The 16,219-nt window shown below is 43.9% G+C and overlaps 1 protein-coding gene across 1 annotated transcript in view; it reads left to right on the forward strand.

Annotated features, from left to right (window-relative positions):
- The first annotated feature begins 4,400 nt into the window (after positions 1-4,400).
- Positions 4,401-16,219, forward strand: part of TRHDE (thyrotropin releasing hormone degrading enzyme) — a 226,147-nt gene continuing 214,328 nt past the window's right edge. Inside the window, exons 1-2 of the mRNA XM_026100355.2 lie at positions 4,401-5,334; positions 10,784-11,057. Of these exons, the coding sequence (XP_025956140.2) occupies positions 4,523-5,334; positions 10,784-11,057 (1,086 nt within the window). The 5' untranslated portion in view covers positions 4,401-4,522. The remainder of the gene's footprint in view (positions 5,335-10,783; positions 11,058-16,219) is intronic.

Consider the following 16,219-nt stretch of genomic DNA (forward strand, 5'->3'; position numbering starts at 1 on the left):
ACTGAAAATGTGTTCTAAAAAAAGGTAAATAAATAAAGGGTAGGCTCGCTGTCCTAATCCACTCCCTTTGGCCTACTTGCAAGCCTCAAGGGGAGAGAACGGTCCCTGTTAGGCAGTCGCCCTTCTTTGGGGAATCAGTAAAAACTTGCAAAGCCAACAGACTACAGGCTGTTAATTTTCTCTCGGCTTTGCTGAATGCAAGAACCTGTTGTAGCTTCGAAACAGTCATCCCCCAGCTACCCCTTGGCCTCAGGGACAGTTGTAGGTTACAGCACCTGAAAGCTGGGTCTGTGGGAAGTGAGTATTTTACAATACTTTGGGGAGTCTTTCTGGGAAGGGGTGCTATCAGAATCTGTTTGCCATTAAAAAAATCCAAAACCTTATTAATGTGTGTTTGACCAAAATGTTAGTAAACCGTGTGCTCTCTTTTAGCACTTAAACAGAAGGGATTAAGAGCTATGGGTATCACTGACTCTGAAGTACAGAAGGGGAATCCAACTAAGACCACAGAAATGCCTGGCTGTGGCTGTAGCATGGAAGCAAAGGGTGTGTGGAGCTGACTAATGTGGACTGGATGAAGGGTCACTGGCTGATGTGGGCTCACTAGCTCTTTTTCTCCTATAATTCTTCTTTGTACAAATTCCATGGGTGCAGTTGTTCCTGGCCTTTGCATAGAAGGACATCTTCTGAGCCCTTTAATGCATTTTTTTTTGCATGAGGTCAGTAAGATAAAGTCTATCAGTAACTCTTTGAAATATCCAGATAAATGAAGGATGGATAAATCAGGTCAAAAAGCAGAAAAAGTTAGGTAGCTTCTGAAAGCTGTAATGTGCTGATCCTGTTTGGATGAACTGCACCCAGCTGCATGATATACAATAAGGTTGCTCATTTATAGAGCTGTTCTGCTAAGACTGTAAAGCACCAGTGTGACTGCTGAGTGGTGTTTGTGTGTAATCTTAACATAACATAAAACCACAGCTTTATTGGGGTCCCTCATCAGCTCTTTGCTGGCTGCAGTATCAGCTGGTACAGAATTGGAAACTATATTCTCTGAAGTTTATCCATGTTTCTCCTGGTACTTGTCTAGGGAGGGCCATCTCTGTAGCAATTCAGTAAAGGTGAGATATGCTCTTTCATTTTGTACAACCGAAATCTTATCCTATAAGATCATAAAACGTGATTGCATACAAGATGTTGATGGCCCAAGGGAAGTTTTGAACAACTGGGAGTCATTATCAGGATTTTGTTGCAAAAATGATCCATGATTTGATGTCTTTTCCAACAGTGTTTGCTGAAAGACCAAAGGAATTGCAAGCTTCAGAGGCACTACCTGTGAAATCCATGTGTACTCTTACAACTGTGAACAAATGAACAGCCAAGAATTTTCCTCAACATTTGCATGGAGATTTTCTTGGGGGGCTCATGACTTTGTGATCTTGTGTAATTTCTCTTCAAAATAGCTACATATACCAATCTGTACACAGGACTACTTTCAGAGAATAGCATTTGAGATCAAACTGAGAAGTTAATACCTTCCTTGATCTGTATCTGGTCAAGCTACATTTTAGAAACACATCATTACTAATATGAAGAAGAGGTTAATCTAGTAATGTGCAGTTTCAGGATGACAGCTGAGCCCAGGCACATGAGTTTAACACAGGACTCAGCAGCACCTTCCTATCATAAGTCTTCAGATTAACAAGAATCCCAAGGGGGGCTGCAAGCCTCTCGATGATTTGTTTGAGTAATGGGGCCAATGTCGGAGGTGAATATAAACAACCTTAACTCCCTCCACATGTGCCTGGCTCTGGTATTTTGGCTGTTTATGCTATTTTAACCTGGCTTAGATGGAATTAGCCTCACAGCTGCTTACCAGCATGCACCTTAAATCTTTTACATATCCTCTTGGATACTGGCCCTTCAATTCATAGATTAACATTGTCAAAGCTGAGTTTTGTGACTGTCTCCCTCAGCTGGCTTTGGGAGATCTCAGCCCAGAGTCATGTATTTGTTATTTGAATAGCAAGGTGGCCAGAATGACGTTGTGCTGCTACATGCAACTGTACCTTTCTCTTCAAATGTGGCAGAATTGGTTAGCTACCAAGCACGGCCCAATTGCCTGACACAGAACTCCCCACTTTTCTCAGAAGGCTTCACAAAAATGTTCATCTGTAAAACTCGTAACTACTTCCTTGAACTCACTGTATTTAATTAAAAATATTACTAAAATAGGATTTAATAAAAATGTTTATAAATGACAGTCAAACTATTCTGTTTTACTACAATCTCCTGCTATTCTTGAAGCATATCTTCGCCTGAATGTCTCCCTGGGCGGCTGATGGGAACAAACACATACACTAAAAAACCATTGCAGAGATAGAGGGAAACACTGCCTTTTCTACTAATGCCTGATACTGACAGCCTGTGTACAAAATCTTAAAAGCACTCAGGCACTTCTTTTGTGCCCACTTTTAAGGGGTTTAATGAAACATACAGAAACTGACATTTTTTAAACCTGTAGCTTTGGATGTTATTTTGTAGTGTCAATTTGTTTCTTTTTTTCCAAATCACATAGTAATAGTTTTCTACCTTTCTGCCTCAAACTTCAGTCAACAAATAATGAAGGCTATTTTCAGATAATAAAATGTTTCTGTTCTTTGCCCTATTATAACAGACAGGTAGCCAAATAACATGGCAGTAAATATATGGGAACGCTAGTTACGGAGCAAAGCCTTACTCCTTCTAGGACATACAACAACTAGCAAGTGTATCACATACTTGTGCTTAAGACTGCTTCAGACTATAAACTCTTGTTAAACTGTGCTGCAAGATTAAAACAAAGGCTCAGATCATTCCAGGGAGAGAAGATCTGCATATATTCCTGACTTAAACTGGTTTTAGTGTCAGTAAGTGATCATTCATATCCTGCAACAGCATGCAAGGTCAGATAACATTTCTAAAAGTTGTAGTAGATGCAGGGGAAAAAGAAATCAGGCATTCCTTCAGAAAATAAAATGGCCAATATATCCTATTTCATCAATCTGTGCAGATTTGCTTTGCTTTTGAAAGAAGCCTAGGACTTTTCTGTCACTTTTATTTTCCTCCCTATGGAAGATAAGGCCCTGATCCTGCAAACCGTTGTGTATGCGCTTAACTTGACATACAGCGTGTATTCCCATAGACGCCGTAGGACTAAATGCCGTGGATAAACACATCTGTAGCTGTTTACAAGATTGGAACTAAAGAGCTTCAAAAAAAGAAAATGAATGGAGATAGTTTTTGAAGTATGCAAGCAAAATAAGAGGAGCAGGGATGCTTTGAGACATTGATCTAGATCCCCGCTGCGCTGACTGATCCTGCATCTCTGCAGTCCCTGTAGGCACGCGTTTTGGCAGCGGGGTGGTGGTGGTGGTGGTGGTGGGGGCGGCTGGAGAAGTAGGCTCAGATTCAGCAACTCAGCTTTCCGGTCGGGGGCTCACTCCTGCGTATACTTTAGGCACGTGTTGGCTGAGCTACCCCGGACAGCATCCAGCACGTCCTTCAGCCCCTCCAGCTGAGAAGCGGGGTTCAGCACGGGCGGGAGGGCGAGCAGCAGCGGGCAGGCTCTCCCTCCGGCGGCGCGGTGGTTTCTGGAGGTCCCAGCCAGCACTCGCAGAGCGATTTCCCTCAGCGTGTTAATCCTATCGATTGCAGCGCGGGCACTTTCCCTTTTGTTTCGGCTCCATCCCCGCGCTAGCACGACAGTCGCCCAAACGCGCCGCCGAGCCGCTCTTTTTACGAGCAAAGTCTCCACAAGCACCGCACGGTGCCAGCGCTCCCTATTTATGCGGCGAGCGCGCTGCTGCGCGCACGACCTCGGGAAGACGCAGGCCCGCGGGGGGGCACACGCCGCCCTCCCGGCGCGGCCGCTGCCCCCCGCCCGGCGGCTCCGCGCTGCCCCCGCCGCCCGCTCCCCCGGGTCGCCGCCGGCAGCAGCCGCGGGAGCCGCGGAGGCGGCGGGGCTCGCCCGCCCGCCCGCCTCGCCCCCTTCCTTCCCGCGCCGCTCCCCGGTGCCTATATATAGCTGCCTCTGCCCGAGCCAGCCGGGAGAGCGCTCTGTGCCTGCAGGAGAGAGAAAAGGAGGAATAAAAGAGGGAGCCGCAAGTGAGCGACCGTCCGGCCCCGGCGCCAGCCCCGCGAGGCGGCGGCCGAGGCCCCGCGCCGCCGCCCCAGGTGCGCGGCGGGGCGCGCATGGCGGGGGCGCCGCCGGGGCCGGGCGCGCATCCCGAGCCCCGCGGCGGCAGGCGGCGGGCGGGGAGCTCCCCGCGGGCGCGGGGGGGCCGCGGCGGCGCAGCGCTCCCCGTCGGCGGCATGTGCTGAAGTTGCCGGGCCGGGCGGCGACGCCATGCGGCGCCGCGGGGCGTGAGGGGCGGCGCGTCCCGTCCCGTCCCCTCGGCGCGGGCCCCGCGGCGGGGCCTCCCATGCCGCCGGGAGCCCCGCGGGGGGCGGCGGCCCCGCGGGGGGCGGGGGCGGCGCTGCCGTGATGGCCCTGGCGGAGGCGCGGGAGAAGCGCTCATCCTTCACCCCCATGATGATCGAGGAGGACGCCGCCTTGCGGAACGGCAGCCGGGCGCCGCCGCCGCCGGGCCCCCGGGCGGACGCGGCGGGGCCGCGACCCCGCACCACGGAGCGGCGCGTCGCCGTGCACCGGCGGCTGGTGCTGGGCTTCGCCGTCTCCATCCTGGCGCTGCTGGCCGTGACCATGGTGGCCGTGCTGCTCAGCGTGCGCTTCGAGGAGTGCGGCGCCGCCGCCGACGGCGGCCCGCCGCGGGCCGGCGCCAACGCGAGCCTGCCCGGGGCCGCCCGGCCGCCGCCGGGCGCGGGGCAGCCCCCCGGCCGGGCGGCGGCGGAGGAGGCGGCACGGGGCGGGGAGGAGGCGGCGGAGGAGGAGGAGTGGCAGCGGCGCCGGGAGCCGCCGCCCTGGGCCCGGCCGCGCCTGCCGCGGCACCTGCGGCCGCTGCACTACAACCTGATGCTGAGCGCCTTCATGGAGAACTTCACCTTCTGCGGCGAGGTGAACGTGCAGCTGGAGGTGCGCAACGCCAGCCGCTACATCGTGCTGCACGCCCACCGCATGCACATCGAGGCCGTGCGGGTGGCCGAGGACAAGCTCGCCGGCGCCGTGCGCGTCGCCAACTTCTTCCTCCACCCGCCCACCCAGGTCTTCGTCGTCGTCCTCAACCGGAGCCTCGAGGTGCAGCGAAGTTACAACCTCAAGATCATCTACAACGCCCTCATCGAGAACGAGCTGCTCGGCTTCTTCCGCAGCTCCTACGTGCTCCACGGCGAGCGGAGGTACCGACACGGGCGGCCCGGGGCGGCCGGGAGTGCCGGCCTCCCCTCGCCTCGCCTCGCGGGAGCGGGCGGGCTTCCCGCGGGGCGGCGCTAGGACCCCGCGGGCCGCGGCGCGGGGAAGCGGCTCCGCGGCGCGGTGAGGCGCGCGCGGCGGGGGGCGGGGCGGGCTCGGCCCAACAGTCGCCGGCCGGGCGTGCCGCGGCTCTCCTTGAGCCGCCCGCTGCTCCGAGCCGCCCCCTGCTCCGCCGTTCCGCCACCCCCGGGCGCTAGTGCTGGGAGAGGGGGGCTGGGAGCCGCCACCGCCCTCCGTGCCCGCGGCGGGAGGCGGCTGAAGGGCTCCGGAGGGGCCGCGCGGGGCTCCCGAGCGGGAAGTGTCCCGTCAGGGGAGGCTGAGGCGGAGGCTGAGGCCGGCCCGGCAGCGCCGGGGCAGGGGGGGCTGCGGTGCCCGTGGCGGCGCGGTGAGCGCGTCGTGACAGGGTGAGGCGTGTGGGGAGACTGCGCAGCGTGGGCCCTGCTGAGGAGTAAACTTGCAGCTGCTCCCTGAGTAAAACCTCCCGCAAGCTCTGTCCGATTTAAAACGGTCCCCTTCCCCTCCCCGGCCGTGTTAATTAAATACTCCTGTGTCCAGCTGCAATATGTGGTTATGTAACGGAGCCTTGTTAGGTTAAAATCAGTAGTGTTTGGGATAGTGGAACTCTTCCGCTATTTTTATTACTTGATTATTTAAAAAATTGTGCTGGGATGTGATTTCACACCAAGCAAATAAATACACCTCATTGGCTGCAGTTGAGTTGTTGTATATTTGCACTCTGTGACAAAGAAAACTGGCTCAATTTTCGCTCTTTTCATGCAGAACAGGACTCGATCTTCATTTATTATTTCTGTAGCTTTTGGGTCACAAATGAGGCCTCTGTTGTGGTAGGCAAGTTACAGAGATACATAAAGTTTTCTTTCAACTACATTCAGCCTCTGTAATACAGAAGAGAGATGGGACAGGCTTCTCCGTAGTTCTGTTATTATTTGTTGTTTTAGTTTAAGCCGTCCTTTCTTGAAACATCCATGCAGCTACAGGTTCTGTCTTTCTCAGTCTTACTGTTTTATGCTTCATATGAAGCTAAGAGTTTGTAATTGGAAGAATAAGCCAAAAGAAGTAAGTCAGACAGAAAAAGAACACTTCCCAATTCAATTAAATCAACAGTCCTCGTATTAAAAGATGTTTTTGTTGCTATGGCTACTGAACATTTTAAACAGTGTTATTAGAATCACAAGCAGGATTAAAATTAAATTTGTATGATTTGTCATAGTGAAATTAAATAGAGATTTTGAAGAGCATGGTTGTAGGAAAAGATGCGGATGAAATGCCTTTTATCATTGAGGACTGAATGACTGGGGTAATCAATCTGATCTATCCATTTTCATATAGGTATGTAAGCAGATAAGGTATTGATAATAGCAGGGGGTATAATTCACTCTACAAAAACAAGAAATTATTCAAGCAGTTGTCATTCTTGTATATTTGAACTTTATATACTAATAATTAAACTCAGATGCTGCAGTGACATTTCTCCAAAGTTACTGTACTACATTTCAATACTGATGCCCCCATTATGATAAAAACTTCAGTCTGTTCACTTTTAGAAACATAAAGATAGCTTAAGACACAGGGTGGAGGTAACAGGAAAATGTGTTACCCAATACTTGTGTAACTTTTCAGCTACAGGTCAGTCTCTGTTTTTAATACGCTACTTAAATATAGTTATATTGGGTGAGATCCTTACCATGTGTAAGGTAGCACTGCTGTATTGAAATCAGTGGAATTTCCTCTTTACACCAGCAAAGGATTTAGCTCACTTATATTCCTTTCAGTAAAATGGTGTTTTTAAAACTAGCCAGTGTGTGAATATAGCTTCAGGTGTTTAATAGAAGGACTGCTTTTTCTTTTGAACTGTCAGAGGTTTTAATGACTGACTGTAATATAAAATAAATAATGCACATTCTAAAGCACGGAACTTCTTTGTTCAGAGTGTGTTCCTGCAATGTAGCAATTTGCATTTTGATTAATAACCCATTTTTAGTGTAATGTGGATAACTATTTGTAGTTCTTGAACATGGACAGTTTCTATTATGATAGATAGAATGGCTTCTTCCATGCTCTGAAGGACCTTGATGTTCCAGTACAACTTTACTTTAGCTTTTTGACATCTTTATATTCAATTAAAATATAACTACATCATTGGAGTAGTGGTTGCTATAAAAGGATCTTAAACATCATTTTTCACTTTTGTTGTACGTGAGAAGTGAAGAACTCTGGTTAACTGTGAGGCTTCACAAACATAATAATACTTTCAGTTTATAATTTTTGTTTTTCCATAAACTGAAATGTTAGTCCATTTTGTGGTCTTCTTAGGTGAAAGCCATGTATCAGTCTGAAATGTTCATAGTGACATGAAAATATTCATTTTCTTACTGAAATCTTTGCACCTTTAATTGAAAGATAAAATGCAACCGATACACTACAAACTTACTTTGTGTTACGTGCCAGAATTTACTGGCAATTACCAACAGCATTTATTATAGAGCTTTTGTAAAGTGCCATAATATCCATGCATAATTTAAATGAGCATCAAACTGTGGCATAAATGAAAAAAAAATTCTTACATCATTCAGGCAAAACAAACAGACGGTTTTTCCATCTTAACAACTAAGATGTCAAAATAGACAAGTTGTTGAGGAAACACGTCTCCTTTTAATAGATGAGATGGAATTAAAATACCTGCAAATTACTGCCGTGGGTACGCTGAAAAGGCAGGCTGCAAGGCTGTCATTCCCAGAAGTATAACTTCTTATGGTGATATTTTTGGGAAATGGAGATAAAAATGTCAGTGCCCAGAGAGAGATGTAGAGAGATGGATGAAATATTCAACCTGCTCTTCAGTTTTGTCATGGTATAGAAATTTTGCTTGTTCTCTCCCCCCTCAGGCCCCCCCCCCCCCCCCAAAAAGAAAAAAAAAATACCCGGAGAGAAATAGATAAGCATACACTTTTTAAAAAAGTGTGTAACAGTTTAGTCTTTGGGGAGCAGATTTTAACTTTTTTTTTTTCTTTATGGTACAACAAGCCTATTCATGTTTGATAGTAAGGCACAGGTTATAAATATCGCTGTTATTGGTAATTTGATGCATTTTTAGTATGAGATATTGACTGCCTAGTGTTTGCCCAGTTGTTACGTGTATGTGAGTGTATACATCTATCTGCGTGTATACAGAAGATGCAGAGTTTGTCAGTTTTTATTAGTCTAGTGAACAGATTGTTTCAATTGCCTAACACATAACAAATATTAAAAGAATACCGATAGGATCTCAAAGAAGTGGAAAAACAATGCTCTCTTAAATAGAGTGTCAGGATATATACAGTATTCCCCTAAGTGTGCATTTACGTGTGTGTTTGAGCTTATTAAAATTGCTAAATGCAGAAGCAAGCTCATCAGTCTTGCTTTACTAATAACAGGCCAGTACTGTTTTCCATGCTTGCTTGAAGCCCCTGTTGATGTCTGTAGCTCTTTTGAGTGTGCGTAGAATGCAGAGTCAGGCCCACTAGTAATACTTTGCATGTAAATTAAGATGCCTTGTTCCATTTAATAGGCCAATTCAGCTTTGTTGCAGTAGTGTAAATCCACTGATAATAATGGAATTTTGTTGGGTTAATGCTGGAATACCTGAGAGCAACATTCTCCTGTATATTTAGCAACCTTGCGATTTTACTAATCCATATTTTATGCTGAGACAAGAAAAACACAATATACTGAATTCCTTAAATAATTACTAGCCAATTAAAGCTTTGTTATTATTATTTTTTAGATGAAAGATCAGTGGCCTATAAACTTTCAAGTTTTTAAAAGATTAGCCTTATGTAATAAACTAGATATGTTTCCTAGTGAAATTATTGCCTATCAGGCATGGAAGCCTTCTAGTAAAATAAGTGTTGTAACACATCCAAAAGTTTATTTCTTCATTGCTTTTATAAAATATTGCTATAAAATAGTCATAAAATCCAAAAATGTTTTTAAAAAAGTTAGATATTTTGTTTTCCTTACAGGTTACTTTTTTTTCTTTTCCCTCTTTCCCCCTTCCTCGGTATTACAGAGCATCTTATTACAGAATAACAGTTACGGAGGGCTTTATAATGGATGCTATCATTTTCATTATATCAAATCTATCTACCCCTCCTCTTCCTGCAGAAGAAAGAGATGAATAGTCAATCTCTAAAATTCTGATAAATGTTTACCTGGTATCTGAAATTACCTGTGTGTTACCACTGATAGAACCTTGACAAATGAGACATGAATCAACACTACTCCTCAAACTACTGAAACAACCTACATATATGCTACTTTTATAGTTATGTAATTGGATCGTAGTTGTTTTCTCATCCTGTGTGCCTCCAGAAAATATTCCCATTTATCCCATAATTCTACCTTTTAAGTGTAACTTCTTCCTGTAAAGAAGTCACAGATGGGTTTTCTCCAAATGTGTAAATATAAGTCTCTATCTACAAAGGTCCATCTACTTTATCTGGATTAAAATCTGTTTAGTTCCACAGAAAACAGTTATACAATAAAAATTGCCAAAGTAAGGCCTTCCCATTTTATATAATGACATAATAAATGCCTTTTTCCCCCTCAGAGATCTTTTCGTAATTTGACCCATTAACTGAGAGCATTGATTTGTCCTCCATAAAACTCATTAGAAAAGAAAAGAAAAGCATGTGTAGAAAAAAACCTGCTCTGTAGATGTTTAATCAGTTGCTTATATTTGTAATTTCGCAAAGCCCGCAGAATGTTTTTCATTGGACTTCAACAGTAACAATAGCGCTGTAGTGTAGTGTGACTCAGAGACCTACATGCAACCAATATACAAATAATCAGCAGTGGAAAATAATGACCCTCCTTAGTACACTCTGCAAAGATAAATTCTAATGTCCAAAGAAAGGCAAAGTGTGCTGTCAGTGTCTCAGAGCAGAGTGAACTCCCTGCAGGTCATTAAATCCTGATTTTTTTTTTTAACTGAGGACTGTGCTTATTTGTTTTACATTATATTACTAATATTGGCTAATCTTTTCACATATTGATCAACAGCACTCTACTGGTAGAACCAGAATTTTGGTACAAGGCAAGGGATTATTTATTTAACGCCAGTGTGGTGTCTGCAAATCTGTTGCAAATTTGTAGGCTTTATGTTGATTGCCTTACAGTACAGACAGTAAGAATTCACACCAAGAAGGACCACAGAGATAAAGCAGTGTTATACTTCAGTGTTGTTCTCTTTCCTAAACAAAAATGGTCAAAGATCATTTTACTTGCTTTGTCCGTAAACCAACTGCTGCATGCAATTAGTAATGCTTTTTTGTTTGTTTGTTTATTTGTTTTTTGTTTTGTTTACTTCTCTTCCAGGTTTCTAGGTGTTACACAGTTTTCTCCAACTCATGCCAGAAAAGCCTTTCCATGCTTTGACGAGCCCATCTACAAGGCCACTTTCAAAATCAGCATCAGACATCAAGCAACCTACCTATCTTTGTCCAACATGCCAGTTGAAACCTCTGTTTTTGAAGAGGATGGCTGGGTTACAGATCACTTTTCACAGACCCCTCTCATGTCCACCTATTACCTAGCTTGGGCAGTATGCAATTTTACATACCGGGAAACTGTCACCAAGAGTGGAATTGTTGTAAGTACTTTTAACGTTGGATTAAAAGCATTTAGTTATTTTGAAAACCCTTCCTTTTTGTAAGGAAGCAAGACAAAAAAATCTTTTTTGATTAGCATTCGTAAACCTTGAAGCTTGTTTCATGATAGTGTTCATTGTTGGGTTTTTTTTTAAGGGTTTTTAACATTTTTGGTTTGTCTGATACTTTTTGAAACTGTTTAGCTTAGCAAGTGTAGTTGCCTGATGAAATTTTAAGCTTTTAAATATGCCATGTCACTTCACTTTGATTTTTTTTTCTTCTGAGATTTTCTTTTATTTTTCATATAACCTTTTCAATAGCAGTGTTTTATTAAAGAAAACAAAAATATTGGCAGGGTTTTCAGTCTCCTTCCTTCAGCCCCTTGGTAGGCTGCATGTTAGCTCAGGAGGCTGGTAAAGTACTTCATATCTTAGAGCTCTTGCTTAGGATCATGACTCTACATCCTACTGACTTCCTGCAAACTTTTGGCTTCATAGAAACAGTAACTTTCTGGAGCTGTTGTTTGTAAATATGAAATGGTTCCAGGAGTTATGCCATGAAAAAAGAGAGAAAATCCTTTCTTTATGTCACTTTTGTTTACAAATATCAAGCACAGAACTGTATAACAAGCCAAAATATACATGAGAAATGCTGTCAGCTTAATAGAGTATTTCACAGTGCTGTCATCTTGATTTTTTTTCAGCTGAACATACAGAGAAACTCTTCCTTCTTAGTTGCTCTGAACAACAAAACAGAGCTAGTTTTGGAAACGGAGGGCTGGGTTGGAGTTTAGGCTCTGTGCCTGAGCAAAGGTGCCTTATGCTTCTGCAAAGGCTCTGAAACCTTGTGCTGTGGCCTGGGGGCATAAGGAAGGACTGCAGGCCTCCGGTTCCACGGTTGATCAGGACAGGAGATAAGTCTCCATGATCACATTAAGCTAGCCTAAGCACTGAGCTGCTGTATAGGGAGGATCCAAGTGTTGGAGCCAAGTATTTTCTTTTCCCCCTTTGTGGCAGTGCTCAGCTTTGTAGAGCCACGTGATTGGGCTGAAGATTAAACTGAAAAATAAATTAAAATGGTGAAAGTTTTCATCAAAATCAGTTCTGTGATCCAGCTCGTTGTGTGACTGCCTGAGCACTATTGTGGATTCAAGGCTGCACTGAAGATGAAGGAGGATGGACCCAGGGCAGCCCTTTGCTGTGGCAGCCTTCATTTAGGCCAGACTGAAGTGATAAGGAAATCCAAGCCGTGCTTTTTGTTACTGGAATAGCTGAGTAGGACATTGGTAGGCCTTTGACTCTGCTACAGCCCCTTCATATAATGGGTAACAGCCTATGACGCTATCCTCTGGTCCCACTAAAAGCAAGAGAAAGCATTTCCAGGAAGTGATTCTCTGAGACGTTTTGCTGTACTGGTGTAAGGAGGTGGGAGCTGCCGAGGCAAAGTTTGCAGTCCCAGCATGAGGAGCGGTTACCTGCGAAGCTGAGCTAACTTCATGGCTCACCATAACTGACAGGGAGTGGCTCCTACTCCTGCTCCTGGCTGGGTCATACTCATCCTTCCTGTGCAGCAGCTCTGGGGCTGACTGGACTATTTGCTACTTTGCTCAGTATCTTGAAAAACAAAAACCTTTCTGTTTTTGCCAGACTTCTGTCAGTTCAGTGGGTTTAGAAAGGGATCTTATAAGTGCTAGTGCAAATAAGTAGAGAGGGGGAATGGTGGAGCTTGATGCCTAGTTCTTTATGTCACTACTTGCAGACTAATTGTCTTAACAAGGATTGCTCTTGGGATGAGGAATTGGTCACCTCTGGTTGGTTGTTTCACTTTAGCCCAGTTGAGCGGTTACTGGAAACATTAATAATGAGAGGTGTGTTCACTGACCTGAGCAAAACAAGCTGGGATTTGAGTCCAGTTCTTACTACATATCAATCAGTACTGAAACCAGCTTTTATCCAGGTAGCAGTTAAGGATGTTTGTTACAGTGTATGCCAGCTGCTGAAGGAGGTGGTCTTAAGCTAAGAAAGAAGCTGTATTTTTCTGCTCTAAGAAAGAAGCTGTATTTTTCTGCTCTAGAAAACACTAGTTACTCAAGGTTCTCCTTTAGGTCTAATAAGATGAAAATTTTTAGTGTATACTGTAGATCTCACATTCCTTTTGGTATAATACAGTGCAACACTTGCAAGTTAGTCATTCATAATACTACAGTATTATCTCGTTTCAAAACATCTTAGGTTATTATATATATAAAAAAAAAAAACACGAAACCAAACAAAACCCCAAAACCAGCTGCAAGCAAGCAATTCAGCTTCCAGCATCAGTGTAATCAAACATATACAACATAGAGGACAGACCTCAAGACTATCACTTTGAAAAATACAGGCTATTACCTCTTTAGCTCAGGGAGAGTCTCATTTTCTTATAGTGGTATTTAGAGCTCATATCCTGTAGGCTTTTGCTGCTTGTATGTTTGATACCGTGAAAGCTGGAGGCTGCTTTTTTTTCTTGGAGACAATACTTGATTACTTCCTGTCATTTCTCATATTAGGTAAAACTGTTCTCAAGGCTTTAGGTTTAACAGGAATCTAAACAGAATATCCAACTATTAATTTGTAAGGAATTTGTGCCAACTGCAGCCCCTAGTCATAAAAAGAGATGCAGCTTGAGTCTGTCGGTTCAGCATATATAGGACGTATATATGCACACTCTACCAGCTTGACTGATACAAAATTTTACCTGCTAATTTGCGCAATTGTTGGCAGTATCTGCAAAAAGTTGAAGACCAAAAGCCTATGTAGATTGAGATATTCTCTTATTCCTAAAGATTATTCCATCAGTTCAGAGTTTTCTCTCTCACTTGTTAGTTGTTGTCCCCCTATCACAGCAGTATGTTAATGCCTAGGAAGACTGAAATAGCTTACACAGAGTTGTTGATTAAATATATTTTGCTGCTTTTTCAGTTCATTTGTAACTTGATCATCTTTAAAAGTTGTTCAAATATGTTGCAAGTGTATCTCTTACAGTATGAACTTATGGCAGATGCTCTAGATCAGAGCTGTGTTCATTCAGATAATTTGCCGAGGTAGGCCATCTATTGTGGCTTCTGTATTGTGGTTCCAGAATTTTGTGGGCATTACATAGGTGAATTTAAACTTGGTTTCCTCTGAACCCTGGCACATGCAATTCTAAACTCTGTTTTCCTCTGAAGCCATTTTGCCACTAAAATTTGGTTACTCCAGTGTCCATGGCAAGTGAACACAAATGTGCGATCAAAGTAAATTTACTTCTAAAAATGTATGAATGTTAAGGAGAATTCACCTAACCCTGATGTTGAAACGTTCTGATTGAGGAATCTTCTTTCAATTAAGGTGGTGTATATTATATTTCTTCTGTAAACACTTAAAAGACTTTAGCTTGCATATACTGTTGCTTTTGGTACTTTTGTGAACTTGGTTTCAATTCACAACGTTCGGGGAAGAAAAAAACAAACAACAAAAAACCCTGTGTCCTTTCAGATTTTGACAGAATTCTAATGATTAAAATCTCACCTCTCTTTGAGCTGACCAGTTAAACTGCTATAGTCAAGGGTAGTTAAACTCCCTGAGGAATAAAAAGACAGTCAGTTTAAAGCAGGTTTGTTCCTCAAAAATGGTTAATTGTTAACTGTTCAGTTTTCTTTCAAAGAATGACATTGACCTCAAAATTAATTTTAACTTAAGTGTGAGATTCAAATACAAATCAAGTTATAAAAAGAAACTGACTTTTGGAAAGCTTAGGTAGTCAATAAAAATAGTAATATCTTATATTATTCTTGCACACATGAAGATGTTACGTATTTCATACACCAAAATTAATTTGGAAAGGGGAATTAAGACAAGCACTGCTTTCTGGGACCACAGCTGAGTGCATGTGAATCATTTGCATAACTCTTCAGTCTGTATGGGACTGATCAGAATCTCTTCCAGAGCAGGTAATTTAAAGGCAGATTTGCCTTTTTATATGCATTACAGATATATATATTGCTCATATCCATCTGGGATTGCAGGGAATGGTTCAGAAACCCCTGGAACTGCCTTTCGGTGAGGGCTTGATACTGTGTTAAGGGCTGTGGTGTAGTCATCTGTGCTGCTGTGGGCCAGGAAGGAGTATAATTCTACCAGGGTGTTTCCTGAGGTACTGTGTTATATTGAGGCAACAAGAATGTCCTTATGACCAAGCTTAGCTAATCTCTGGCTCTGTACTGCACTGCGGATGTGCCAGCTGTAGTCAGTGAAAATCATGGGATATGTGAACTGTCACCTTTGCACAGTGCAACAATGTAGAAAACCCCACTTGACCTTCACATGCATGCCTGCTTTTACTCTTGCATTGTATTCTCTCATCACACCTCAGATGGTATGTTCTTTGTCAATAACTCTTAAAAGCAGAATATTGCTGGCTATATTATAATGTCTGCAACATCATCTCTGTAAGTCTCTTTCCTTCATTATTGTCTTTATCTGTCCTCTCAGCCCATCAGGCCTTTTTCTTCTGTGTTTTTTTGCTGTGTCCTGGATTTATTTTTAGTCGACTTGATGTTTAGCTGTGCTCCTACTCTCCAGACCCTCTGTTTCTCATTGTTCCTTAGTCAGATGGGTATGGAAAATCATGACCTCCTGCATGTCTTCTCACTGTCTCAGGTTATTTTTCTTCCCTGCTTTTTATTTTGCCCATTCTTTCTCTTCTAGTAAGTGGAAGGAGTGAGCAATCAACAACAAAGCAGGGGCTATCAGTAGAGGTGGACATATCACAGGAAAGAAATGTTTCAGGGAGATTTATCTTCTACCACCTTTTATTTTCGGTGAGGATAGGGTGTAGACATAAGTATGGAAATGAACTGTCAAGTTGCAGCTTTAAAGTGATAGGCTCTTCTGAGGGGGAATATCTGCTTTAAAAAAAAAGGAACTGTGTGTAGAAAGGAACAGAGTCAGGAAGAATTCTGGGCGAAGGGGTTAAAATAGCAAGCACAGGCAGCACTGAAGCAAATCAGAGTGAGTAGCAGTAAAAGGAAGTGACTCTGGCTGGGTGATGATGAATGGGAGGAAGAATATTGATGGAAGTGAGTGCTGAAAAGAAGAATAGTGTGTGGTTTCACTTTTGCTTCTTCCACTACTGTTCCAAAACAGTT

The sequence above is a fragment of the Dromaius novaehollandiae genome, chromosome 1 (genome assembly GCF_036370855.1).
Source record: "Dromaius novaehollandiae isolate bDroNov1 chromosome 1, bDroNov1.hap1, whole genome shotgun sequence".
NCBI classification, from domain to species: Eukaryota; Metazoa; Chordata; class Aves; order Casuariiformes; family Dromaiidae; genus Dromaius; species Dromaius novaehollandiae.